Genomic DNA, 26,830 nt, shown 5'->3' on the forward strand with positions numbered 1-26,830 from the left:
CTACTACATGTATCCATACAAGATATCTGGCTGTCCCATTTCGCCGTTCGCCCCTGATCAACGCAGGAAAAACAAAGTCCAGTATCAACACCAAAAAAATATAGCCGGTCTTGCATAAATCATAAACAAAGCGCCGTTAAATGAAAAGAAAGTAATTCCAAATATAACCCCAGAAGAAGAAGAGCCAGACTCGGATTCTGACTCACATCTAAAGGACAGATAGCATCGCTGGAAAACATGTGCCCGACACCAATCCCAATATGAACAATAGCGTAAATTCATGATTCGGACCTCATAATAGCTTTCCTTTTTAATAGAACCAAGAAGAGGCGGTATTACTGGAAATAGTCTTCGAGTCGCACCCATTCGCGAGGCACGTCCATACTGCGGTTGACACGTCCACCCGGCGTGAGGGGTACATCGACGCGGCCACGACCGCGTTCATCGTCTTCGTTTTCTTCGTAGAACGATAAACGGGAGAAATAATCCTCAAGAACGGCCTCTCGGTCGTTTCCGACGATGGTATCGTATTCTGGAGGAGGGGTGACAAGCGGCGGCGCCGGAGGGACGTCCTCGAAAGCAGGGGGCGCATATGATGGCGCACGGAGCAGATGCATTGGGCGAGGCGGAATAGGTGTATTGCAGTCGTTTGGTGGCGATGCGAGGTGTGCTTGTGGAGGCCGGGCGAGGCCGCCGGAGTCGTTGGTGAAACTGCGAGAGAAGCTGTGGCCCGTTGAGCCTCGGCGGGCGATGATGCCTAGTGCGGGGCCGCTATCTTCACGATCCGATGTGGTTGGGGCAATGGCTTGCTCTCGGGGTGCAAGGGGTGCGCCGGGGCATCCGCATGCAAATTCTTGGGCTTGCGGGACGGGTTCTTCAGCTGGGGTTGTGTAGGCTGGTAGGTAGATGTTGGCCTGGGTGGCCTTGCAGGAGAGGATGTGGAATGGCGAGTCTATGGAGATTTCGAAGTGTCTTCGCTTTGTGGGGTCCCTTTCGTCGACTTTCGATAGACGGAGGACAATCTGCATAAATCGGTTAGTATCATTGTGACGCGAAGAAAGAGGAAAGACGGTTTGACATACTTTGATCCAGTGGTTGATCTGAATGTTCTCGTATGTGGTATCGAAATGCAGCCGTTGACCCTCGTCGCGTCCCTTCATTTCGTGGCAACTTGGCAGCTGCACATTGAATTCCATCTCAGTTGGACCGACACCGGAATCATTAGATAGATTGCCTAGAAGATTTGTCCGACTCCGATCCACAATCTCCTGGCCTCTTGCGGCGGCAGCGCGGTGGTCCCAATCGATGCCACCGCCTGCGGTGACACGCATGGAGCTGCCGGGATAAGTGCTCACACTGGCCGAGTCTGCTCGTTTTTCGAAAAGCAAAACTTTCTTCGCTGGTTGCAACCGGTGCACGCTCTTGTCTGCGGTCCAGTGTTGGATATTCTCCGTCACGAAGACTTTGATTCGGTGACACTCTACTTTCGCTAGTGGGGTCAACTTGAACGCAATCGGGATCTGCGAGCCCAGCGGGAATGACTTCCCCGAGATGACGATGTCGTAGTGGAGCTGGTCTTCCCAGTTCCGTGAAATTGCAATCGGCTCGACCTGCTCCAATGAACCCTCGGCAGGGTACGAATCACGGGGACTTCCATGCCGCCGAGAAGATTGGGTCGGAATGCGCCTGATCGTTCCACCATTGCCTCCAGGTCGTATTTCACATAGCCCAGATCCGTTTTGATTGTCTCCGGTAATGATCCATCGATTGGGAACTCGAAGCTGTATAAATAATCGCCTACGGGAAACATGCGGTAATTTCGCTGTGGCTGGGGTTGGGAAATCGGGGGTTCGTTCTTGCTGAAGCTGCGTGAATGCCCACGGTTGGCTTGTAGAGAAAGACGTTTGACTTCTCGAGGGGTTGGTAGGGCGAGTGTGGCGGTAGAATTGCGATTGGAAAATAGTTCTCGAGTTGTCATCGTCACCCCCTCCTTGCCCGGTACGGATGATATCGGTTTGGCATGCTGATAGTAATGCGCACCATAGTCATTCTGCATGAGGGCGGTGTCACCATGGTTGAAATACACCACACCATGCGTGAAGAGATCCTTCTTGTCATGGAAGTGGATCTTCTTAGGCGGAATACCTGAACAATGTCAGCTGTTGAAGTATAATTTTATGATGTGGATTCATACCATCTGGCCAATCCGTCTGAGCATGGCCGCGAAAGCAGACCGAGATCTTCTTGATCTTAACACATTTGGTAACCTTCAAATGCATCTGTCCCCGTAGGATTGCAGACTTTTTACTGCTTGGGTCTTGTTGATCATAACCCTGCAAGTAAAGAACGGGCTCCGTGAGGGCAATACCAACGGAAATGCCACTCCCGGTGGCTACAATCTTCTCATTTCGCAAGGGAGTAAATGGAAGGGTAGAATCGGTAGTCACAGTGTGGTGTTCATGTACTGGGCGAGGCAGCACCTCGGTAGATGACGAATCCGATCGCATCTCGTCCTCCAAGTCGACCGATATCGGCGACAATATAATCTCCGAAACTGGTCGTACACCACGGGTAGGACGTTGCGAAGACGCTTGAATTCCAGACGACCGCAAGCGAAGGAATCGCTTTGCGTTTTCACGTGGACCCGCCAGCTTTTTGAGGATTGAGTCCCGATGACTCCGTTTAGGGATCTGATTTTCGATACACACCGTATGGCGACGAGCCGACCGTGCGATGAGATTGGAAATTGATACTCCTAGCGACGGGGGTCCTGTGAACTCCGAGTGCGGGGTGAGGTTGCTGGAGGCCGACCGCGAAGTCAAATGCGCTGGTAGAGGGAGGACATTAGCACCCATCATCGTGATATTATTCGAGCATCCCGGAGAGGTTCCTCGAAAAACTGTATGCTGTATATCGTATATCCCTTGAATATGCTCCAAATTGGGTAAAGACAAGAATGGTCCGAGAAAGGGAATACAAGCTGCAGGGAATGTGTAGGACAGACTCTCAACATACCTTCGATCTTTAATCTTGTGCGATGTTTTTTATTTATTTCTCCCTTGAATCCCTTTACGCAAGGAGACTGTAGGAAGATGGAATTCTCGGGGGCGCTGACTTCATAAGTCCTCCACTCTGATCATCGTGCAGATCTTGATTTCAACGTGTAGGATTGGCTGTTAGGGTTGGAGAATTGTGGCTCCCTTTTTCCTTTTCTTTTTTTTCCCTTCTTTATGATCTGGCTCCAGGCATAATGTGGTAATGTGGCGTAGGTGATTAACAGGATTAAAAAAGATGAATATAGTTAGGAGGCGAACTACTTAAAAAACTAAAAGACAACCTGATCCATGGAAGAAAGAAAACCCCAAGAATCATAAATCCGAACTCGATGACAACACCATTGGAAAAGTCCAGAGAGGGTCTCATATCCGGCGATCCGGGCCATACGTCTCTAACCATCTCTACGGTCTACGGGTTTGATTCGGTATTTCTCCCCATATTTGTGGAGAAACATTCCACCAGGGTCTAGAGTTATAAAACTCTCGGATCTCATGGCCTATACAAACGACTTCATGCCTTATGGCATAGGGCAGTGCTAACGCCCAGTTCTTGAATTCATCTTGGCCTCTACGAAACTAAGACTACTAGGTAGGCTTAGATGCGGGGGATTTAATTTGCGCTGCATGGCCTCATTTAATATATTTGGGCGCCTTTATACATGGGTTTTGGAACCGTACAAAATGCGATATCTAGACCTTGCATTCCTTACATTCCATCTTTCTCGTATCTCGGTCTTCTTATAGGGCTACAATAGCTTCGTTGTAGGGCCTGGTTTTCCAGGTTCACTCGGGTTCACTCGGCTTAGGTGGAATATGAATGGTCGGAAGACAGACCCCGACAAAGATGGTGATCAGTTCTAGTTCGTCACCATCACCTATGTGCTGTACATATTGTAGGCATATCAAACTATTATACTAAATAACTATTCAATACTATTGGCATGATGACAATTCCATCTCCCTATGACAATGACCTCACCAAGCCACTTTATGCCTAGACTCTCCACGTAAAGTGTTGTACATTGTATAGGGCAGATCTATTTCGGGAAGCAAATCCTAGTGCTTTCATTCTGGGATGATCGCCCTCTGGACTTTCCTGCCCTGATTTGCTTCTCCGTACGCCGTGCCGATCTCAACCTACGTCACCAGACTTATAAACTACACCTGGACACCTGAACATACCTAGGTACCTACATAGGTATATTATACCTAGATACACTAGTATACTTAGTAACCTCGGGAGCATCTTATTATCTGTACACTAAATATCTATCCATGGATAGAAATAAAATGAAGGTCAAGATAGAAACATCCGGTTCAAATGTGACGCTATGACCCTGTCGCACAATGAGCTGTGTTACCACTGGCTTCATGCTTTTCGGTGGAAGCTGTCTTGAGCTGATCTGGATTATGTGGTTTCACTGTCTTCTTTGGACGGATTACTTCATTTATTTATTCAAAGAAAATTCTAGTGAACCATACTTCTTGATCAGATTGGCTAGTAAATGCTCCAGGGCTGTATTCATCATTGATGTTCCACAGCAGTCAGGAAGAGCCTTGAACCTGACAAAAGATTCATGCAGTTCGCAATAATATATGCTTCCAGTCGCAGAATCAGGACATGTGCCCACTAGAGCTATGCCTTAGTACCACTGACAAATGAGAACGCATGGAAACCACAGGATACCTTTTCCCCGGACTTCACCCCTCACCTTATCTAGACTATATAGACCCCACTAGTCCCTTCATTTTCATCAGTTGAACCAATTATCATCCAACTCATTAACATTCATCAGGCTGTCTCCCTCCAGCTGATTGAAGTCCCCACCATTCTCTCCAAAATTATCAGTGTCCATGAACAAATCGTCGAAGTTTGATTCAGCCGGCCCCATGAAATCCTCCCCAGAGTTACCTTGTAGGAAATTGCTGTCATCCCCCTCTGTCTTCTGTAACTCCATGTCAAATGCACCACCACCAGCAGGGGCATCGGAAGTATTCCCCAGGGGCTGAGTTGCGTTTAACCTGTCCACACCACCAGTAGTGCCGGAGGTCGTGAAATTCGACCCGGATAGGAAAGCTTGATTCCCCATGTCATCATCGTTGAAGTCCAAGCTAAGACCAAAGTCGTTTGTGCCCCCAGTGTCATTGAGGACTGAATCAAAAGTGAGGTCTTCATTGGGTCCGGGGAATGATTGATCGGGAGCAGCATTATTGTCGCTTTCTTTTTTGACAATTACATCATCGCCCGATTGGGTGTCAGGCTTGATTTCTGCCGGAGCTGATTGGTTCGCAGAGAGAGCTTCTTCTGATTTAGGCATAGGTTCAAGCTCTGTATCCATTTCAACTTTCTCACTCGGGGGAGGTTGAATGACAGATTCAACTTGGTTCACATCGCTCATTGCCGCATCTTCAATGGGCTGGGGAGCGGCACTGGCTTTGAGAGCCTCATAATCCCTTTCCAAAAAGGCTTTGGCGATGAACTGCACAGCGTCAGAGAAGGAAAAACAAAAACAAAAAAAGTTGAAACAAAGATGCTAATCTATTTGAGATAGTTGATTTACTCACAATTTGCTCTGATAGGTTATCCAAAGCATTTTGGAAACTATCATGATACAATGGGATGGATCGTTGCAGGTGAGTTCTTGATGGCACGGAGCCAGACTTGCGAAACAAACGGCCGGTATCAATAAGCTAGCAGATGTCAGGTTATATGCCAAGAGTTGATGTTCCAGAGCCAGCGCTTACCGTCCGCTCTATTATGCTTGAGAGCTCCGTGAGTGAGTCTGGGTTTGAATAACTAGTTGAGTAGCTGGCCATGATGGAAATAAGGGTATGGGTGACAGCTGAAAATGGGTTCTAATTCTCCTTGAAGATATAACAAGTTGGGAAGAATGAGAAAGGTAAGAATTTGGGGATGTTGTACGGAAGAGATGAAGGCGGCTAAACCCTTTGGGGTAAAGTGTCCTCCCCCCACCCCTAGCGGTTAAGTTCCTCCCTTTACTTTGCTGTTCTCCAGTTCTTTTTTTCTTTCTGTATCCTCACTTCTTCTCTTTTTTCCCTTTTTCCTTTTTCTCTTTTCTTTCCTGTTTGGATTTCATCCCCGTAAAGGGTCTTGCATGCTTTGGTTTTCTTTGAGTGTTCTCAGCTTTTTGTTGGGCTTCCTATCTCCCAACGCGCTTTGTATTTCCATCTCCGACCGCAGCTTTATCAGGCCACAGAAACATCTCCCTTATTCTATCGGAGCTTGATCGAAAAAAAAAGAAACCAAAACCAAAGCCACCCAGGTTCCACTTCGGTGTCTCTTTTACCAGCACTGTTTATACCCGGTGCTCCTTGTTTCCCAGCTTAGGGTCTTTCTTATTGGACTTCATCCTAGTCCCCGCGGCCTCCTATACCACATATATTTTCCCGGTCTTATTTGCGATTGTGGCTTTCAGTGACGCTCTGCATTGTCTCAAATTCTGAATTTGACATATCACCTAACACTGGGCTCTCCCAGTCTGACATTTAACCCCGTCCGATTTCCGCACCACTCGCTTCCTCTGATCGCCTTTGGGATATATTTGTATCTTTTCAAAAGCAATCATAATGGCTGAAAGCGCTCAGGCCTCGACTCCCTCCTCTCCCCCCGGCACCCCAGCCCGCTGTCGGTCAAACCCAACAGTACGATGCTCCTCAGGGCAATGGCCAGGCCAACCAGTCCCACATGCCCCCGCCTCCACGCCCTCCTGTGATAATCCCCCAGAATACCAATCCGATTCCCACCGCCATAACCTCTCCCATGTCCGGAGTTGCTATGATGTCCCCCACAAGCGCGGGTGGATATGTCCGCCGAGCGGCTCCTGAACCGAACAAGAGAGCCCTATATGTGGGTGGGCTTGACCCGAGGGTCACTGAGGACATCCTCAAGCAGATCTTTGAGACCACTGGCCACGTGGTCAGCGTGAAGATCATTCCCGACAAGAATGTGAGTTCTCCTGACAGGTACCCCCTGCATATCAGCTCCCCCCTGAGTTACTGGTAATGGCCTTTGGGACTATCATCTGCGGTATCACTGCTAGCCCTTGGCAAAATACTGGTAGCTGACCATTTTACTTACTCCAGGGGCAGTTCACCACCAAGGGCCACAATTACGGTTTCGTTGAGTTCGATGACCCAGGTGCGGCCGAGAGGGCTATGCAAACCCTGAATGGTCGCCGGATCCACCAATCGGTAGGTTTCCTTTTGTTCGTGGTACCTCATGGCTGTGTCTAATTGCCCCAGGAAATCCGTGTCAACTGGGCATACCAGTCCAACAGCACCAGCAAGGAGGATACTTCTAACCACTTCCATATTTTCGTCGGCGATTTGAGTAATGAAGTCAACGACGAAGTCCTGACTCAAGCATTCTCTGCTTTCGGTTCGGTATCCGAGGCACGTGTGATGTGGGACATGAAGACTGGTCGCTCCCGTGGATACGGCTTCGTTGCTTTCCGCGATCGCGCCGAGGCAGACAAGGCCCTCAACTCGATGGATGGTGAATGGCTCGGTTCTCGTGCTATCCGCTGCAACTGGGCCAACCAGAAGGGTCAACCTTCAATCTCCCAGCAGCAGGCTCTGGTTGCTATGGGTATGACGCCTACTACTCCTTTCGGACACCACCACTTCCCCACCCACGGCATTCAGAGCTATGATATGGTTGCCCAACAGACTCCCCAGTGGCAGACTACTTGCTACGTGGGCAATCTCACCCCCTATACCACCCAGAATGACTTGGTCCCCCTGTTCCAGAACTTCGGCTATGTCCTTGAAACTCGCCTCCAGGCCGATCGTGGCTTCGCATTCGTGAAGATGGATTCGCATGAAAATGCGGCCTCTGCGATCTGCCAACTGAATGGATACAACGTCAACGGCCGTCCTCTGAAGTGCAGCGTGAGTTATTGCTACATATAGTTATGGGATTACGGGCTTATATTTACTGACTGTCGCAGTGGGGTAAGGATCGCCCTCCTACCGGCCAATTTGACAACTCTCTCCCCAGCAGGGCAACACCGCTCCCTTCAACGGCAGCCCTGCTGGTTTCTTCCCCAATACGGTGGTCCCGCAAACCCCATGAATCAAGGTGGGCTTAGTATTTATCCTAGCTCTCAGCCCTCGCTTACTGGTAGAATAGGTCCTGCCCCTGCTGGTCGAGGCTGGGATCAACCCAACAATTTCAATGGACCTGCTATGGCTGGTCAGGGCTACGCCCAGGCAGGTAATGCCGGGGGCTACGGTCGTGGCCAGCCCATGTCCCCGTCCGGCAACTGGGACCAGTCCAACAACTTCAACGGAGGCTACCAGGCGTAGCTCGGTTTTTGACAGTCTCCAGTCGGTCTGCTCACATACGACTATTCCGGCATTTGCTCACAGAACTAAGTTTATTTAACGTCCCTTCTGTGTTTCTTTCCATAGCACCCTTCTACAATTCCCCATCCCCGTTGATATTTTCTTTTACTTAAATTGAGTGGATTTTCAAGCGAGCAAGTTGCTTTTGTCTGAAACGGAATTTGTGTGTTGCGCACCCCATACCCCAAGTCCACGTTGGTTCGGTTTTTCCTTTTGCTTCTCTCTTTCTCTCTCTCTCTCTCTCTTTTTTTCTTTTTCTTTTTTTCTCTTAAGCGTGCCTTGCAAGTGTTCCTTGGACTTTTGGCTCTGTCACGCCCGCAAATAAAAGCGACTTCCCTACTCTTCACCTGCGTATTTGGACTGTTGCCATCTTGTTCATTTCTTTTCTCTAGCTGTTTTACCATTCGAGTACATGTGTTGTATCAAATTTGCTTCCGTCTTTTCTTAGGCTTGCTTTCTTTGTTTGATACTCATTTTCACTCAAAAGATGCTTTTCATGGGTTGCCATGGATTTCTCGGCTGACACATTGGTCTGGGCATTTCTCCCACGAGTATCCGTATATGCTGTGATGAATTTCCTTGGAGCACACGACACCATTGATCTTGTTTTCTAAGTATCTCTGCCTTGCTGGCGTTCTAGCCCAGATACCAATTTGCCTTTTCTCTTTCTTTTCACTGTATTATGCCTTCCTATTTCTTTAAACTCGTTGCCTATAGCATTTTCTTTGTTTATTTTTTTTTTTAATATATACATACCATGTATGATGTACGGACCAGACGGCAGATTGCATGATATTCTCTGTCCATAGGTTCGCAGGTGAAACTGAACATGCTGTGTCATGCTCTGCGGGGCATTTGAAGTTGAACCTCCAAGCTGGTTTCGTGCCAGTTACCTAGGTATTATTCACTGTAGCGTTAATTGATTGGTAAACTACAGCCCTTTCCTCGCTGCATACATATATATGTATGCAGTGTGACAGCTATACGGCATGTTCCAGATGGGCTCGTCAATGTACGTCTTCCCATCTTTTCTTTTTCTTTGTATCTCTGTAAGCAGGTTGAAAGCCAGGGGGCTGGGGGTCATCTACTGATTATGCAGCTGTATATGGCCCGGGGGATATATATTGATATATGTAACTTATTTATTGGAATTTCATTTTTGTATTCTGCTTTATAACAGGGGATATGAGATACAGGATATATGTATCGTAGTAGAAGATGTGATCTCTAATATCGTTTCAAACCAAATGGATCAGCTGATTGAAGTCCTACGGTCTCAGTTATTTTGATTAAGCCTAACTTTCTATATTAGGTGGCTTCTTGTTAGTGTATTTATTAAAGAAGCCACAAAGTGTGCTTTCCAAAGTTACATATAATAAAACCTTAGAGCCTAGCCTTTCTCTAAGAGGCGAAGGTACGAACTAGTTATGTACTTTGGTGACTGAGAGAAAGTGCACCTCAAATTGATATGAGATATTATATAACTCCATTTCCCCGTGGACCCGTGGACGTATCATACCTGCTGTTTCTGTGCTTTTATGCACTGGAGATATATCTAAGACTATTTAAGCGCGTTGCTCACATCGCTGATATATAGTTCAGAATTAACTTGCACCGTTGGTGCCTGATATTGCAGGCTACAACGCCACTCCTTTACGGTCCTGTGCAGGTAACATATCTCTCTGCAAAGCAAAAGCACCAAGGGAAACAACGGAAACGGAACCCGAATTTCATCAATGCAAGAAGATTGTCCGAGCTGACGTTTCCACCTCCTGGTTCCACTTGCACCAATGGGTAACGAGAGAACCGCGGACTTGGCGGTCCACGAACTATCTCCTCGCACGCGATCAGGCAGCGCAAGTAGCGGCCATAAACGAATACTTTCGGGTTCCCTTCTTTCGAGACTTTCCTTCCTTCGCGTGAACCGGGCAGCACAGGACCCCTTGGACAGACAACACCCAGGCATGGACCACGATGGCGACGAAGACCTCAACTCCGGTATGCCGCAGAGCACAGGCAAGGGAGGAACTACCAGCAGCCGGGCAATGTCTGCCGCTCTCGCACAACACCGAACGCGTCGCCGACGAGGCTCCCTCCGTAAAACTGCCTTGCTAGGCACTAGGCTCGAATCGCGCGACAAAAGAGCCACCGCAAAAGCCGCCGAAGCTCTGGAAGCCCTCCGCGCAGAACCCAGCCGACTCCCCGCCGCCAACCTACAAGCGTCTATACAACCAAAAGATCAAACCCCTTCTGATAATGGACCTACACGATACTCGCCGCGCGCGAGTGAGGCCTTCGACGACCGCGACGATACCCAGCAGCCGGCCTGGTTCCGGACGGCAAATCCCCAGAAACCCGTCCGACCCTCAATAAGTCGCCGACGCCAGGGCCTCGCACAGCACAATCTCCAAGAACAAGCCACCGACGACGAGGATCTAATCTCCTTCCTCGCCTCCACTCGAATTCAAACCCCACGGCGGCCGGCACGGGCACCAGCCCCAAAATCGGCTCTGCAGCTGGTTTGCACATATCCCCACCATCCTCCAACCCAGGTTCATTCTATTCGCTCCAGCCTCAGCCCGAACCGGCATACCTACCCGTCCACCGACACAAATCCTCGCCCCTGGTCACACACCCGGTTGAGATGAAGAGCAGTCCCGATGCGGACGTGGACTACTCCGAGACCGAGTGGTGGGGCTGGATTATACTGGTTGTGACGTGGCTGGTCTTTGTTGTGGGCATTGGGAGCTGCTTCGAGGTTTGGAGCTGGGCTTGGGATGTTGGGGAGACGCCCTATGCGCCGCCTGAGTTAGAGGATGATCCTACTTTGCCGATTGTCGGGTATTATCCTGCACTTATCATCCTCACGGCTGTCATGTCTTGGGTTTGGGTTGTTGTCGCATGGGTTGGTATGAAGTACTTCAAGCATGCTAATATATCCGGGGAAGATATTTGATCTTTTTTTTTCTTCGTTCTAGCGCATACTGTATTATAATACCCTTCTTTTTGTGAGCGTGACATGGCATTTTTGGCATTTTTCCAATGATTCCAGGCTTTTTCGTCGTAGGCTGAATATATTGACAACATTAGATGGTCAATACATGTAGGCTGCGCAAATGTTACAGCAATATTGCTGCTACTGTGACCTCAGTTTCTGAACATGAGTAGCGAAGAGGTCTAAACATCACTAGCATTATTCCTGGCAAAAGATCTTCTTGCCGTGGGATCTTCTTGCCGTGGGATCTTCTTGCCGTGGCATCTTCTTGTCGTGGCATCTGTATGAACATCTAGTCTATAAACTATGGACATACGAGGGATCTTTACTAATCACAAATTTGCATCCCCCAACTTCCTCAAGCGCAACATACTATCCTGCAAAGAAGTCGCCAGCAATGTGCCATCAGGGCTCCAAAGATGGCTCTCATGCGTCCCCCTGTTCTCCGTAGCCCGAGGCGTCCACCCCTCCTGCACGAACCACTTCATAGGCAACTCATCCAGACCGACATCGCTATCACCAATGCTGTCCCAATCAACCATCCGCAGGGCCTCCCCATGCTGATGCACAATAACCGTAAGCGTAAGACTCGCCATCTCAGTCCAGTTCTTGATCCCCAGCGCGCGTGGAATCAAAAGAAGCGAGTTCTTATCACTGGAATACATATGCGCACACGCATATAGATTATCATATTCCCCATTTTCTTCCCTCTCTCGGATCTGTGCCAGACTCGCAGCAGGATCCTCGTCCGGTGATCCTTTGAGCCGGTACTGCGTTAGCTGGCGATATCGCTCAGGATGTTGCTTGACATCCGCGGCGCGGTTATAGTCTTTCATATCGGTCTTGCGCACGTCCAGACCGGGAAACTCGGACTCGGAGATGTTTCCCTGTCGCACAGCCTCGATCCACCATTCTGCGTCCACGCTGGGACTGGGGTCTTGGTCTTCTGGCCGTTTTGCCGAGAGAATTGAGTCGAAGCGCGCCTGTGCTGATGCCGGCTGGTGCTGAAAGAGACGCTGTTTCTCGTCACGCTTGAAGGAGCATATGCACGAGAAGCAGATTCTGCCCGCTTGCCGTGCGTCGACGGCTCGTGTGCTGTACATGAATCCATCGCGGATATGTCGCACTGTGTACACGTATGGCGTGTCGAGCCGTCCCCCCAGGATGAATGTGCCCGTCATATCCTGCCGTTATGTCAGTTTGAGTCTACTTGGGTGCCGTTGGTGTAAAAAATCTTACGTGAATTACTAGCCCGGACCGACGGTCTTGGACGCTGCATAGGCTGATTGGGCGTAAACATGTCCGCCGAACGAGCGCGTTCCTTGACCGGGGTTGTAAGGTGTTGCTAGAGAGCGGAACCGCTCAATCTTTTCTGGTTTGGCGGAGTCGGGGTAGGAGATAAAGGCATCTTCGAGTCGTTCCAGCGACATCAACTCAACAAAGGAATGCGGGGACGTCAGCTCGTCATTGTCCGGGGCCCCGCGTTGCGGAGACATAGCGCAAAAGAGGCGAGAGGCGAGAGGCGTTTTGACCTGGGCTCTTTTTCCTCCCGAGAGGTACAAGCTGTGCAAAGCAGTTTTTTGTGTCGACAAAGGTTGATTCTTTACGGGGCGATGGTACCTGTCCAATCAACAATACCGGTCCCTGCATCCGATGGTGATCCTCCCTGCGATTGTGGTAGGTGAAGATGGGGTTAATGAGCTGGGCCTCACACAGTCTTCCGCTATATAACGGAAACCCTGTAGAATTGTACAGGGGGGAGTAGAGGTGATAAATTTGATATTTGCTAATGGATGTATGGGATTGGCACGTACCCCGGACTAAGAGACGGGACCGGCCGGTGCCTCGGCTCATTTGACTCATGCTCTACCTAGGCAAGACGTAGAGGTGAATGCTTTGGCTGTACCCTGTAGATATTTTAAACAAATTAATTGTACCCCTGTATGGATCTATATACATATATATAGAACGCTTAATCCAAATTTAGTGTTTTGGATTGATTAGGCGCAGGAAATGCACTTCGGTTGAAGCACTTCACTCCCTAGGTTTACATAAATCGAACAATGGTGGCGTTTAGAGGGCGCAGCATATCGATATATATAAACCCAAATAGGGAGATATATGTTTAGCTTTGCTATCGGATTCATGGTTTGTTTGCCATGCTCGCCATTGCCACCTTTTATGGAGCACCGAAGAGTGGAGGGAACAGGAAATGAAGTAAACAGCCACAAAATAGACTTGTAGATCAAACTGGTATTTTGTACAATATGCGCCGATTGTGCTGATAGGTCAAGTGGCAGTTCCCAATGCCCGTGCCATAATAATACAAAGAACAAAAAGAAAAGTGCTGAAATCCATGTCACGCTCCTAAATCTGATATCAACAATCAATCAAACTTCCGTCAAAAAAATTGCGTCAATTAGATCTGGTCGGTGATGGTGGAAACATTGTTCCACTCGACCTTGCCCTCGATATCCTTAATCTCCTCGAGCTTGTCGCCGAGTTTGACCACGGAGAAGTTGATCATACGCGGGTCGAGACCGAGAGTGCGGCGGATAGATGATTGAACAGAGCCGGAGGAGTCAAAGCGCATGATGAAGTGGTGACCTTCGGTGTATCGGGCCTGGTGTTTCGTGGTGACCCTGGGCAGACGGAAGGCGCCCCAGTTGGTGTAGCCGCGGACGACGCCGCCGGAGCGGATGACTTGGGTGCCAGCATTACGGGCGATTCTGCAAATTATGTATATTAGTATCTGATAGGCTTGGATGATGGAGATTGCGACGACGGTGTTGATTCAGACGTACTCTCGCACCTCGTTGAGGCTGCCCGGGCGGACCTGTTAGCAGAGCGGTTAGCAAATCCAGACATGTCTTTCAGGGTCAGTGTAACAGTTTCAATCGAACCAGAACATACAATGGCAATCAACTCGTACAACATGGCATCGAGGGGTGGCGCGAACTAGAGACAAAAATGAGGCAATGACCATTTGAAGCCAGCAAAATCCGACGAGGTTAGCGCGTTGCTTATCGTAAGTCTTGGCATTTCGTTATCGGGGAAATGCCGTCAACGAAACTCCGCCGGAGAAGCGCATCACCTTCTTTCCCTTCTACTTAAACTCTCCCCTCTTCTCATTTCACCTTCCACGCTTCCAATTCCTTTCCTCTATACCTCAAAATGTCCTCCGTCGCTCGTGCCATCCGCCCCTTCGCTTCCCGGGTCCTTTCCCAGAAGCCTCTTGCCTCTGCCTGCCAGGTTTCGCCTGCTTTCCGTTTTCCGCGGGGAACCAGGAGCTTCTCCCAGAGCCCTCTCTGTGAGTACCATGAACCCCCCAATGCTGTCAAATGCTGTCCAGGACGATGTGCAAGACATTTGGACTGGCAATGAAGCATCGCAATACCTCAAATATGCCCTCATAAGCTCTATGATGTCACATTTTACTAACGGCGCAATTATAGCCCAGCTGAAGAAGTACACCGAGTCGCACGAATGGATTGAGCTGGCCGACGGCGGCAAGACTGGTTAGTCCACTACTACCCGATCAATTGGTCCCATACACCTGCCTTCGACCCATTGAACCGACTGCCAGGTGTATATGGTCTTGCAGTATACATGATATGGAGCAGCGAAGTAACTAACGCACTCTCTACAGCCAAGATCGGTATCACTGAATACGCCGCCCACTCCTTGGGTGACGTAGTCTTCGTAGAGCTTCCCGAGGTCGACCTCGAGATAGTCGCCGGCGAACCCGTCGGCGCTGTCGAGTCGGTCAAGTCTGCCTCCGATGTCCTCTCCCCTGTCGCCGGCAAGGTTATCAAGGGTAACAGCATCCTTGAGGATAAGGCTAAGACCATCAACGAGAGCCCCGAGGGTGAGGGCTGGATCGCTGAGATTGAGGTCGCTGATGTTGCTGAGCTTGATGCGTTGCTCGATGAGGCTGCCTACAAAGAGACCATCGATGCTTAGATCTGCAGAGCGTAAAGACTATTGTGATTCGTGGTTTGTGAATGCCTGCCTATGCTGGATGTGGAGAATTCCTTTTTCTTTTAAAGTGTGATGTTATATTGTCATGTATGGCCAATGGTGACCGATTTCCTTCAACGAAAGCGTTTAGATTTGTCGATCCGTAAACGGATTGATGTACTGTTCAACAAGAGTTCTGTATATGTGAATGGATTGTTCTTTCATTTTCTTGTAGAGAAATCATGGCCCATATATCTAGGCGGATATGTATTCACAGCTAGATCACGCAAGTCTCAACAGCGTAATACAGCAGGTCTGTGTACAGGAGGATGATATCGTTACAACAGAAGCTATACAGGAGGTATGGATTCACGACAGATCGGACACTGGAGACGAAGTCTCATCCAGCTTTCCAGACACGCGGTGTGGAAAATATGACGACAAGGAGTGACCATGTACAACCGTCGACTCAAGATGCTTGAGGCCCCATCGGTGACGCTACTTCCACCCGAGGCAGAAGAAGACGGGGGAAGGACAGGCACTTCTATATCCTGCATGCAAATAGCACAGTCGAATATGGCCTTCTTGCGGTCTTTCCGCTGCTTGTCGTCATCTTTGGAGTCACTGACCAGATCGCGCTCATCGCCCCGGAGAGATGCAATTGACAAAACGCCACCACTAGCTTCGAGGTCCTCGTCCGCTCCGGATAAATCGCGCAACATGGGATGATAATCGTATGCGTGCGGCGCCCAGCCACGAGGCACAAAGAAGCGTGGTCCGAGAACGTCCTGGCTGACCAGGATCCAAGCTTGGATCCACACCCATCCAGTCATGATGAATGCGCTTGTGTAGTCAGGGCGGATAAACAACACGTTTCCCCGTGCTGTGAGGAAGTATAAGAATGGGAAGAGCCGGAGAACACTTTGGCCGGCAACAAAGTCCCATCGAAGCGCCTTGCGGCAATTTCGCATCACATTGCGGTAGATTTGTGGAACCCAGAAGGAGAGATAGACGGCAGCCAGGAAGCGCGTGTAGATCGAGCCGAGCCGTCTCGGTAGGAGGAAAGCCCATATTGACAGGATGAGCATGCCAAACAGCGCAAGGTAGAATCGTGCGTACATCGTTCCTACGTCGCTGCGTATTTGCCTTGGAGTTGGCGGAGTGGTCCGGGTGGGTGGCGGCGGTGAATCCATCTCATCGTCGGGGGCATCTTGGTCGGGCGACAAGATGATCGGGGTCGCCCCTGAGTCTCGCACTTCCGGAGCTGTGGCAGGCAAAGGCAAAGTTCCAGGACGAGTAGTTGGACCTGGCGGATTGGGCGAACGATCTTGCTCTCTTCTTTCTGGCTCTTGCACTGCCCATATTTCCATCATGAATTTCATACCAATATAACTCACCGACAGGAACGCCAAAAATGATGCAGTGGTCAGAACCAAGAAAGATACTGCCGCGTATAGTTCCAAAACAATGAACGTCAAAACAAATGCATCGCCGAGCGCCATCAATGCGATGGTATAGAAACTGATCCGACTCCGGGTAGAAGGAGTCGAAGCCTCTTTGATCTGTCGGAGAAGCAAGGTGATCTGTGCAACAAAAACACCGGAAACCACAAAGATGAGACGAGCTGCATATTTACTGTACTCTTCCTGCTTGGGCCCAGTCACATATAGCGAATCAGAAGGAGGGAACTCAGGGGTTCCTTTCGTTTGAAGTATGTACCCGCAATCTGGGGAAAATACAACAGCAGACATGACCATAAGAGGAGGATCTGGGATAGGCGCTCCCATAGGATATCTGAGCTCTTGCTCCATACGCTCCAATAACAATCGGTCAGCAGGGGCATCCTCGAGCATAACTGGATGCTGCTGCAAGTAGATGATATGTTCACATTTAGGTGCAGGGAACTCCATCTGCTCTGTTCCTGCTAGAGAGGACCAGGGGAACAGTGTTGGTGGTCGATTTTGCTTCTCCGAGATGGTGTCTGACAGCGACTTTAGAAGAAGCTCATGGGAGAGTTCGTAAGTGTCAGAAGATAGCATGAAATGTGGCAACGAGAAGATGCCGCCAAATTTCTCACTAGACGTAGTCAAAACGATACTTCCGGTGTCTGGGAAGTGGACACCAAACAACGAGATGTACCAGGTACTCCCCAGAAGTCCTCGCTCTCGACCGTCAAACTGGCTCGCATCTCTCTCAAAAGTCCGTCGCCCATCTGAATCTCTTCACCACCTCCCTCTTCAAGATCAAAGTAAAAGGTGCCCCCATTGCCAGTAATATTATGGCTGAATTCGTGGGTGAAGTATTCGTGTTCTTCGGCGATGGCTGTCGTGTTCAGAGGCTCACGGCGCTCAGCACCTTCAGTTCGTCGAACCCAGTCCCCCCGAAGCTTTCCTGTCGAGTTGCGATATACTGGCAGCAGGACCTTGGTCAAGTTCAACGTAGGCGAGATGGCGGGGTGTTCTAGACCATCCGGGGGTTCTAATCCGGCATTTAAGACCGCTGATTGTAACTGGTGGCGAGCCAGGCCTTTGACCTGAGGGAAAAGGTCCCAAGCATAGCTGTCATTTCCCCTTAAGCCCGAAAAAGGAAGCCATCGGTTGGCGGGCGGATCGAAGTCGCCATATTTTGACCCATTCAACAGCCGAAGGACCTGTCGCTCATGATCAAGCTCACGTTGCCGTGCCCGATCTTCATCGATCAATGGCGGTCGAGACTGAGAACTGAGGAGAAGGTAGAACACCAGTAAGAAGAAGAAAAAGGAGCCGCGGTTATCCATCTATGCCACGAAGTCTCGGCATCGGACTCTTTCTCAAAGACAGACAATAAGCATCGCGATGCAGAGAAAGAAAATACCCGAGAAGGACCGGGGAGCTCGGCTAAGTTACAGAGTGTACAAACTGAAAAGATTGAATGAATGACGAGAGCAGTATGAGTAGGTGTCTATGGAGCGGAGTTGATGATGTACTCGACCCCGGGGAGCCTACCCGCCGGGCACCCACTCCTTGCTGACTCATGACGCCTCAGACGTGACCTCGGGATGGATGGGTCGATATCAACCCTGGAAACGTTCTACTTCGGGATTTATACCCCGTGAAATTAAAAAAAAAAAAAGGAATGGACAGATTGAAGACTACATATTCTTATGCGACTATTCTTATCCAAATTTTTTTGTAGAACAGATCAAAAGATAACAAATGCCAATGCATTTGTGGCAAGAATTGTCCACTAAATGCGAAGACCCCGAATACTGATATCAAACCGGTTGAATTTTGGTACAAATAGAAAAACGCATACACGCAACGAATCTCAATCATAAGAGCTCTTTGCTTTATGATGCAGCAGCCAGGGCACCACCCTCGGGCTTCTCATCCCGCCGCCGACGCTTCTCAAGAATGGCCTCGCGGCGCTGTGCAAGCATCTTCAATTGTCTGCTCTCAACACCCTGGAGCCAGTAGCCAAAGCTTCCACCAACACCGGCAAAAAGAGGGTAGACCCAGAGGGATTCCTTGGCGAGGATCGGACGCATCTCGATACCGAGTTGCCAGAGGCGGACGGCAATGCCTGCGGGATCAATGCGGTTAGTTCCAATGACCATATGAAAAAGTCAAACAATACTGCTACCAAGTAGCATATTTATATAATATATTGAAAGCCAGGGAAGGGTATGTCACGTACCGAAGCCACTCCAGAAGAGTACTTTGTGAACCATGATCGCGGACGGGCGCGGGGTTGTGGTTGTAATTCGAGTGCGGAGGGAGATCCGGGAAAAAGGATCAAGAAGGCGGATGGGTGGATTGGTTAATTCAACACCACAGCGGCCGGGGTAAATGGAGGCGGAGTTGGATGTTGCCGTCGCAATAGTACAGGAGAGACGAAGTTGAAGCAAATCAGCGGGCCGCAGTTCCCAATCACGGAACAACAATTCTTCCGGTCACAGTTGTTATCGCTTATCACTCGCGCGACTTTGAATCTGTCTCTCGTCCAGGACAGTCGTGTTACTATGCCTTCTGATGAGGCAATGGACGATTCTCACGGGATAGATGATGCCCATTCTATGGCTAAGCGGCCTATTGACATTGAGAGTGTGAAGCGCAAGAAGTTCAAGACCGATGACCTTCCCTTGTCTGCCGCGCAACATGCAGTCATTGACAAACTCCTACATTCATTCAAGAAGAAGGGTGGCTTTGATAGTGTTCGTAAACAGATATGGGCTGATTTCAATGAAGGGGTATGAGATATTATTCACATGCTTTTCTGCGCTCTGCTAATCATATTTGAACAGGAACTTCGAACCGATTTTACCAACAAGTTGGTCGCACTTGCAGAGTCAGAGATCGATCGCGAGCCAGCACTGCTGTCCCGCGAAAGAGGAAAAGCAGCGACGCTTATTGAGGGCGCGGTGGACCGTGGTGATGTCTACAAGAGCGTGGAGGACTCTATCGACCAATTAACCTCCAAACACCTGGATTTTATCCTCGAATCTGTTCGTGAGATCCGATGCCAGGACGTTGGGGAGGAAGTTGCCGCGCGTGAACTCGAGTTAGGGAACAAAACCGATGCAGATTACGAAGCCTATGTTAGCGCCCAGCGGAAGGAGCGGGAAAAAGTGTGGCGCGAGGAGGAGCGCAAACAGAGGGAGATCGAGGAAGAGGAAAAACGTGTCAGGGATGAAGAACGCAAGAAGAAGCGTGAACTCGAACGACAGAAAGATGAAGAAGATCGGGCCCGACGAAAGGAAATTGATGAACAGAGGCGAGCTGATCGTGAACGCCAACGCGAAGAGCAGCGGATTCTCGACGAGCAGAGAGAACGAGAGCGGGATGAAAGATATGAGCGACGAAGGCGAGAAGATAGGGAGCGATATCGAGCCTGGGACCGCGACCGCAGTCGAACTCGAGACAGAGACCGTTTCCGTGATCGCTCTCCGGCCTATCGCTCTGACCGTGGCTTATCCCCTTGGCCCCGGGATTCGAAACATGAGAAGTCATCTGCGTCTAATGCTCCCACTCCTGTGCTAGCGCCCCTTGTGGATGAGAAGTCACTTGAGGAGGCTGCTTTGCAAATGCTATTGAAAGAAGGCGAAGAACTTGCAGCCAAGGCTCGACAGAAGCCTGAGTTTGACTTTGAAGAAGCCGAGGCTATTGAAAATGGACTGAAACCGCCAGTATCAACGTTGGGGCCGGCTAAGAGCGCCAATGATTCTAGGTTCTCCAATAACTCTACTAGAGCAGCCAGCCTATCCCGAGATTCTGACGCGAGGCGTGGTTCTCTTGCTGACCGGGGTGATCGGTCCCGACATATGACTCGGGATCGAAGTCGCAGTCGCTCGCGTCGACGGCGCACATCGCGTTATGACACAGATCGTCGACGTGAACGGTCTAGGGATACTTCTGTGAGGTCTCGAGATCGTGATATGGATGCGCGCCGTGGCTACCGCGACTTCCGGGATGATCGAGGTGGTGGAAGCTACAGACCAAGCCGTCGCAGTCGCAGTCGCAGTCGCTCAGTTGGCCGCCGTGACCGAGACCGCAGTATTGGCCGCGATAGAGAGAGAATACGGGATCGATCGCGATCCCGAGACCGAGACCGCAGCCGCAACCGAGACCACGACAATTATCGTCCTCGGCGCAGTCGGCCCTCTCGCTCACCCGTACGCCGACGTTCTCGCAGCCGCTCACGCTCTCGCCGTCGTGCTCGTGACCGAGGACGGTCACGATCTCGATCTACTCGAAGGCGATCTCGGTCTCGGCGTCGTTCGCCTTCTCCTACTCTCAGATATTGACCGCTATGTGCCCTCCACCAGTAACCGGAGCAAGTCACCTCGCCGTCGGGTCCGTTCTCCAGAACGAGAGCGAGAGCGAGAACAGCGACCCCGGTTAGCTGACATTGACCGTTACAAACCTGTATCTGAACGAGATAAGGATCCGGCTCAAGCAAAAGAGGGAGATTTTGAGGTTGGCATGGAAAAAGACAAGGAGAAGGAGAAAGAAAAAGAAAAAGAGAAGGAAGTGGATGATCGCCGACCTCGTCGACGAACTCCTAGTCGTTGAAGGAGTCGTAGCCGACGTCGAAGCCCAAGTCGACGACGAAGTCCAAGTCGACGACGAAGTCGCAGTCGCAGAAGGAACCGGAGCCGATGATTTTGGCAGATGTTTTGCCATGTATCAAAAGACAGGGAGGCTTTTTTTACCCGCTGGCTTATTCTTAAACCTACCCTGCAATAATAACATGTATCATTAGAGGAATTATAGCGATTGAATACCCTTGCCATCTACCTATTTGTACCTAATTCCGTCTAAACTGCGGGTTGAAATTATCTTGATGCTGCCCAGGTGATGTAGATCACATGCATCATCCATGGATTCGATAGCAGATAAGCTTATTCGTTATCAGTTCTCCACCTAAAAAAAAGTTCAACCAGACTCGCCAACTTCCAGTCTTCCCAGACACAGACAATACCCGCGGGCTAACGGACACTGAGATCAAACTTAGCATTAACAAAAATCTCGAAATATCTTGCCAGAACGCCTTCCAGCCCTTAAACCCCACATCAGCGCATCGCAATCTCCCAAAAATCTCTGCAACTCCCAGCAACCGCATACCTCGAAGGAACATCCAAACTATGCCAAACGCAACGACGATATCCGAGGCTGCTGCAAGCAATCCCTCTCCGCAGACCCTAAACCTAGCAGACCGTACCGCGGCCCGTCGACAGCGCGCCAACTCTGCTCAATCCTCCGACTCCGACCCAACCTCCTCTTCAGGCTCTTCTTCAGGGGATGATAGCGAGAGCGAAAGGGAAGACGAAGAACATTCTGATCAAGAAATGAATGGTACCACAGAGTCGACCACCCACGCGCATACCTCTGATCCATCCTCCTCACTACCTCACATCGCCGGCCGCCCGAAACCGCGCATACATCGCATTAAAGGCGATTCGGGACTTTTGTCGCGGCTCAACGCTTTCTTGCCAAAGATGAAGGATGCAAATGATGATTTGAAGAGGCAGATTGAAGCTGGGGAGGCTGGGGATCTGGTTCTTGATAATGCCGACGAGAATGGGGAGCAGTATATTGAGATGGTAAGGCTTATTGATTTTGATGTTGATGATTGGGATGGAGTTTGCTAACGGGATTTAGGATCTCGGTCTTGGGGTTTTGGAAGAGAAGCGCGATGATGATTCTTCGAGTGATGAGGAGAGTGATGACGAAGGGTCTGAGGGTGCCACTGGGGCTGGGAAAGCCCCTCAGGAGATGAATGACTCGGATATCATTGGGAAGCTTATGGGAGGCAAGGGTAAGAAGTCGAATACGGATAAGCCATCTATCGAGGAGATGGCATAGTAAACGCTTGTTCGATTTGGTGTTGGGTTGCATTATCTTACTTTCGGTCGATATGTGTGGTCTTGATTCAATCATGGCGTTTACTGGCTTGACATTTGCATAATCGTGGGCTCCGTGTTACCATTTAGCGTCTAATTAATGCATTCCTTTTTTTCCCTCTACAGAAGTGGCTCCAAACCAATCGCACACACAAAGACAAATACATTCATTCCTATGTATGTATGCAAACCATCAGAATTCAAGTCTAGATAACGGATATAGAAGAAAAGATAATAGCAAAACAAAACACGAGCATATCGCGGATCTCTATATATGCATGAACCCATCATACACTATGACCGAATGACATTATTAAAAAGGAATAATTTTGCGTTTCTCCGTCTCATCTTTTAGACGACTTCCTTGATACGGCAAGTCCAGCCGGATTCCTGGCTCAGAAGAGGCAAGCTGCAGCAGATCAGTATACTGATTAGAAAGAGATGGGAAGGGATTGAACTAACCTCGCACCAAGACACCAGCCCAGCTCGTTGTTCTTGATCTTCTTAGCGATCTTGACCTCGCGGGACAAGGGCATTTCGTAACCAGTGTGCAGCAGACCCATCATGAAGCTGAGGTCCATACACCAATCCGGACGATCCCGAAGTTGCACGAGTGCGTTATCCTCATTCTCGAACTTGATACTTTCGAAGGCCTTCCATTCGCTCTCGCCAGCACAAACGGTGGCGGTCAGCTGGTTAAGCTCATCCAGAGTGAAAGATTCCGGCATTCCGAGAGGAGCCGTGCGGTCGAAGAAATAAGAAAAGATGTACACATCCTCTCGGGCGAAAGTCTTTGAGAGAGAGGGCTGGTGGACACCGTTGAAAGAGCAGGGTGCAAGCTTGCACTCCCCGCTCTTCTTCAAGATCTTCTCGGCGATAGCACGGCACTGGGGTCCCATGGACTTGTCCTTTGGCCCGACCATGGTCACCTTGACTTTAGGCCCAAGAGGATGATCAGCAGGGAATTTTAGCTCAACTTCCTTCTGCATTCCTGGGCCAATGCAGGGGTTGGGGATGGGCTGGTCAACCCAGGACAGGTCCTTGGGGCTCTGGGCTAGCATCGCCTCCACGACCACGGTGTTCATAGCCTCGCGAGCAGACATGAGACCGTATCCAAGATGAGAGTGCTGGTATAGCTCAAATTGGCGGCCACCGAACTTGAGGTCATACTTGTGGTCACCAGGGGCGAGGTGCTCCGGCATACCACCAGCCTTGCTCTGCTCGAAGGTAGGCTGGAAGACAATCTGAGTGGAACCGCCACCCAGATCAAAGACGGCAGCCGTGGGAGTCTCATCCGGGCCACCGATCTTGCCCAACAAGTAGTTGGTTGTAATCCAAGCGTAGACACCTTCGTCTGAACCATCCATAATTTGAACACCGCCCTTCTCCCTGGAGACAACGGGGAAGGGGTAGGCGGTCTCCAGGCGGTGTCTAACGGCTTCCAAGATCTTGTTGCTCATTTCAGGACCAAGAAGACGAAGTCCGGCCGTGGCCTTGACGGCAACTGGAGAGCATGACCTGTACTCCTCAGGAACCGACTTCACAGCGACATCCATAAGAGGGTCCAGACTCAGAGCTGCACCCTCGGCATCCTCCCTAAAGGAGCTGAGACCAGAGCCTCCCCTCTTCTTTTTTGTTTGTTCGAAGACCTCGTTCTCAAGTTCTGGTGTAGGGCCACAGTTGTTGAATCGGTATACATGAATCCGGGACCCAGTGCTGCCAGCATCGATCATAAGAGCATACTGAATAAGAGGCTTGGACGAATCAAATGGCTTGGTGCATTTCGAAGTGGACACGCCACTGCTTGAAGGTGGTTGCTCTGCTAGATAATCAGTTCTGCAAACGCCAGCGCGTAAGGGGAACACCAACCGGTGGTAAGATGTGAAGCGCTCGGCTGGGACGGGGAGAGCCACACCAGGACCATAAAAATGAAGGCGATGATTGCGCCTGTCTTCAAGTAACGCGATCTCTGGGTCTGTGCCATGTTGACGGTTTCTTTGTCGGAGGACTGACTGGACGCAGTAGACTGTAGGATGGCAGATCCGTCGCTGCGGGATATGGAGCGGTGGCGGGTGGCCGAATCTATGTAGTCAGATTTGCTGTTGTGGTTTCGAATGTCGACTCCAGTCGACATTCGAGCAGTTATCGGTTATAAGGGTGTAGTGACAGGTGGCGTTTGTCGCTGGCGCAAGAATGGCTGAACGATCGTACCAGGTTAAGAGGAAGAATGAAACAAGCAAGTAACCATTGATCCCGATATCCTCCAAAAACACCAAGCCAGTTTAGGGGGAGAAAAGTGGATAAATGTAAAGAGGTAAAATTGTCAGGAGAGAAAGGAGATTCAGGGTTTCATGGTTGTGGCGCAGATGTGGCGTCGATGCATGCATGGATGTACATGGTACATACCTCAGGAGAACTTCCAAGACTCAAGCACATAGGAAACGATTAAGATCACAACATCTGTCTCATCTATTAAGTCTGAAATGGGGCTTTTTCTTTCTCACAATCAAGAAAAATACGAACGCTCCAGCGAAGTAACACAAGCAATGTCGCAATTTTGTGGGTTGCAATTTAATAAGTTAGCAGTGAAAACTACATCTTGCAGAATTGAGTGTTATATGGAGTACACGAAATATAACAAAACAATATGAGTATATCCACCTTCCTACAGAGCAGAGAGAGTAGAGCTTCAAAGCATTGTTAGCATGTACTACTAGTGGGAGGAGTAATTGATGGGATGATTGGCCGCATGTCCCGACTCCCATTTTCCCTGTATTAAGGCAACTGATTTAGACTATATATTGAACGTCGGATGTTGTAGCTACGCACTTAATAGGTATCTGTTGAGATAATTACGTATGTACAGGCATCATGAATTACCTAGGTCCTGGGTCAGATTATCTGGCCGGAAGCATCACCTTCCAAAGTTGGTATGCCGGGGGCCCCATTGCTGTTTGTCATGTTTGCATTAATACGTATTTGACTTCCCCATATTTAGCGTCCCATCCACTTGCCTATGCGTTTTATCATTGCGAACCCTACATTTTCCTTTCGTGGCAAGCTGGCCGCCCGTCTACGGCTCCTGCAATATTTCCCGCTACCAGCTGGCAATATGAACCACACACGCGGTCTCATATCATCCGCCCAGGCCCTACGCCAGATCTTCGTCGCACCCGTTCGCACCTCCAGAGTTGGGATTCTTGCGTTCAGGCCGCTTCAGAATGCTCCCCAGACTCGATTCTTTCAACAATCCCGTTGCCTAGAGCTTCGAGGATACCGGCCACCCGTCGAAAAGCCCCCGATAAACGAAGCTATCCGTTCATCATTTGTCCAAGTTGTGAACGATGAAGGCGACCTCGACCCCCCGACCAGACTGGAGGATGTCCTTGGAAGCTTTGATCACTCCGAGTTCTTTCTTCTCCAGGTGCAAGAAGGAGACCATGACAACCCGCCGGTTTGCAAGGTCTACAATAAGAAAGAAGCGCGAGAACTTGAAAAGGCCAAAGCAAAGTCAGCTCGCTCATCCAAGATTACATTCAAACAAATTGAACTGAACTGGGCAATCGATGCTCATGATCTGTCACATCGCCTGAAACAACTCTCGACCTTCTTGGAGAAAGGCCGCAGGGTGGAAATCCTACTGACTACCAAGAAGCGCAAGCGCAAGCCCACGGTGGATGAGATCAAACAGGTCATGCAGAGTGTTTTGGACACAATCAGAGAGGCCGGTGGAACTCAGACCAAGGCAATGGAGGGGGAACCGGGGAAGCAACTCAAGATTACTGCACAGAAGAATATCTAGCAGAGAGGATTGGTCACGTGTATATTATATGGCGTTGAACTCTAAAACATGGCGTCGATTCCAACCTTGGAAGCCCAGGAGGTTGTATAGCGCTGTTTGTCATCACTGTTAGACCCCGGGGCCTCTATTCCAAAATTGAATGTGTTGGCGCCATGATACTTGATGCCACTTGTACATATCTCGGAAGTAGCACTGGAGAGCTACAAGATAAGACAATTGCCCTCCGCATCCGCATCAAGGCATAATTGCCTCACTGATCACCAAAAAGC

At 49.8% G+C, this 26,830-nt stretch overlaps 13 protein-coding genes across 13 annotated transcripts; 6 read left to right on the forward strand and 7 right to left on the reverse strand.

Moving 5' to 3' along the window:
- Positions 1-335: 335 nt before the first annotated feature.
- N7519_002853 (uncharacterized protein) lies at positions 336-2,858 on the reverse strand (the record flags this gene model as incomplete). Its single annotated transcript, XM_057289631.1, has 4 exons — positions 336-1,022; positions 1,083-1,625; positions 1,652-2,145; positions 2,195-2,858. 4 exons carry the CDS (start codon positions 2,856-2,858, stop codon positions 336-338), a joined length of 2,388 nt encoding a protein of 795 aa, XP_057150833.1.
- Positions 2,859-4,810: 1,952 nt separating this feature from the next.
- On the reverse strand, positions 4,811-5,873 carry N7519_002854 (uncharacterized protein; the record flags this gene model as incomplete). The annotated part of the gene is made up of 3 exons (XM_057289632.1): positions 4,811-5,536; positions 5,622-5,747; positions 5,802-5,873. 3 exons carry the CDS (start codon positions 5,871-5,873, stop codon positions 4,811-4,813), a joined length of 924 nt encoding a protein of 307 aa, XP_057150834.1.
- An 889-nt stretch (positions 5,874-6,762) lies between these two features.
- On the forward strand, positions 6,763-8,384 carry N7519_002855 (uncharacterized protein; the record flags this gene model as incomplete). Its single annotated transcript, XM_057289633.1, has 5 exons — positions 6,763-7,023; positions 7,161-7,268; positions 7,320-7,967; positions 8,027-8,130; positions 8,180-8,384. 5 exons carry the CDS (start codon positions 6,763-6,765, stop codon positions 8,382-8,384), a joined length of 1,326 nt encoding a protein of 441 aa, XP_057150835.1.
- A 1,829-nt stretch (positions 8,385-10,213) lies between these two features.
- N7519_002856 (PIG-Y family protein) lies at positions 10,214-11,379 on the forward strand (the record flags this gene model as incomplete). Its single annotated transcript, XM_057289634.1, has 2 exons — positions 10,214-10,942; positions 10,996-11,379. The coding sequence occupies 2 exons, from the start codon at positions 10,214-10,216 to the stop codon at positions 11,377-11,379; spliced, it is 1,113 nt and encodes a 370-aa protein (XP_057150836.1).
- A 371-nt stretch (positions 11,380-11,750) lies between these two features.
- N7519_002857 (acyl-CoA thioesterase) lies at positions 11,751-12,914 on the reverse strand (the record flags this gene model as incomplete). Its single annotated transcript, XM_057289635.1, has 2 exons — positions 11,751-12,602; positions 12,681-12,914. The coding sequence occupies 2 exons, from the start codon at positions 12,912-12,914 to the stop codon at positions 11,751-11,753; spliced, it is 1,086 nt and encodes a 361-aa protein (XP_057150837.1).
- Positions 12,915-13,837: 923 nt separating this feature from the next.
- N7519_002858 (mitochondrial 37S ribosomal protein bS6m) lies at positions 13,838-14,364 on the reverse strand (the record flags this gene model as incomplete). Its single annotated transcript, XM_057289636.1, has 3 exons — positions 14,332-14,364; positions 14,223-14,254; positions 13,838-14,147 (listed from the first exon to the last, which is right to left on the reverse strand). The coding sequence occupies exons 1-3, from the start codon at positions 14,353-14,355 to the stop codon at positions 13,838-13,840; spliced, it is 366 nt and encodes a 121-aa protein (XP_057150838.1). The 5' UTR covers positions 14,356-14,364.
- A 228-nt stretch (positions 14,365-14,592) lies between these two features.
- Positions 14,593-15,381, forward strand: N7519_002859 (glycine decarboxylase subunit H; the record flags this gene model as incomplete). Its single annotated transcript, XM_057289637.1, has 3 exons — positions 14,593-14,728; positions 14,874-14,936; positions 15,068-15,381. The coding sequence occupies 3 exons, from the start codon at positions 14,593-14,595 to the stop codon at positions 15,379-15,381; spliced, it is 513 nt and encodes a 170-aa protein (XP_057150839.1).
- A 347-nt stretch (positions 15,382-15,728) lies between these two features.
- dscA (ubiquitin-protein ligase dscA) lies at positions 15,729-18,154 on the reverse strand (the record flags this gene model as incomplete). The annotated part of the gene is made up of 2 exons (XM_057289638.1): positions 15,729-17,485; positions 17,518-18,154. The coding sequence occupies 2 exons, from the start codon at positions 18,152-18,154 to the stop codon at positions 15,729-15,731; spliced, it is 2,394 nt and encodes a 797-aa protein (XP_057150840.1).
- A 552-nt stretch (positions 18,155-18,706) lies between these two features.
- N7519_002861 (putative NADH-ubiquinone oxidoreductase 14 kDa subunit) lies at positions 18,707-19,087 on the reverse strand (the record flags this gene model as incomplete). Its single annotated transcript, XM_057289639.1, has 2 exons — positions 18,707-18,939; positions 19,054-19,087. 2 exons carry the CDS (start codon positions 19,085-19,087, stop codon positions 18,707-18,709), a joined length of 267 nt encoding a protein of 88 aa, XP_057150841.1.
- Positions 19,088-19,378: 291 nt separating this feature from the next.
- On the forward strand, positions 19,379-21,428 carry N7519_002862 (BOD1/SHG1 domain-containing protein; the record flags this gene model as incomplete). The annotated part of the gene is made up of 3 exons (XM_057289640.1): positions 19,379-19,606; positions 19,661-20,834; positions 20,866-21,428. The coding sequence occupies 3 exons, from the start codon at positions 19,379-19,381 to the stop codon at positions 21,426-21,428; spliced, it is 1,965 nt and encodes a 654-aa protein (XP_057150842.1).
- A 572-nt stretch (positions 21,429-22,000) lies between these two features.
- N7519_002863 (NOPCHAP1/New4 family protein) lies at positions 22,001-22,721 on the forward strand (the record flags this gene model as incomplete). Its single annotated transcript, XM_057289641.1, has 2 exons — positions 22,001-22,459; positions 22,518-22,721. 2 exons carry the CDS (start codon positions 22,001-22,003, stop codon positions 22,719-22,721), a joined length of 663 nt encoding a protein of 220 aa, XP_057150843.1.
- Positions 22,722-23,098: 377 nt separating this feature from the next.
- On the reverse strand, positions 23,099-24,893 carry N7519_002864 (guanosine diphosphatase; the record flags this gene model as incomplete). Its single annotated transcript, XM_057289642.1, has 3 exons — positions 23,099-23,168; positions 23,222-24,578; positions 24,629-24,893. 3 exons carry the CDS (start codon positions 24,891-24,893, stop codon positions 23,111-23,113), a joined length of 1,680 nt encoding a protein of 559 aa, XP_057150844.1. The 3' UTR covers positions 23,099-23,110.
- Positions 24,894-25,775: 882 nt separating this feature from the next.
- Positions 25,776-26,561, forward strand: N7519_002865 (putative translation initiation factor IF3; the record flags this gene model as incomplete). Its single annotated transcript, XM_057289643.1, has 1 exon — positions 25,776-26,561. One exon carries the CDS (start codon positions 25,776-25,778, stop codon positions 26,559-26,561), a length of 786 nt encoding a protein of 261 aa, XP_057150845.1.
- Between the last annotated feature and the right edge of the window lie 269 nt (positions 26,562-26,830).

This window comes from Penicillium mononematosum (genome assembly GCF_028829835.1).
Source record: "Penicillium mononematosum strain IBT 11891 chromosome Unknown utg000002l:1.0-8112719.0:1.0-8118358.0, whole genome shotgun sequence".
In the NCBI taxonomy this organism is placed as follows: domain Eukaryota; kingdom Fungi; phylum Ascomycota; class Eurotiomycetes; order Eurotiales; family Aspergillaceae; genus Penicillium; species Penicillium mononematosum.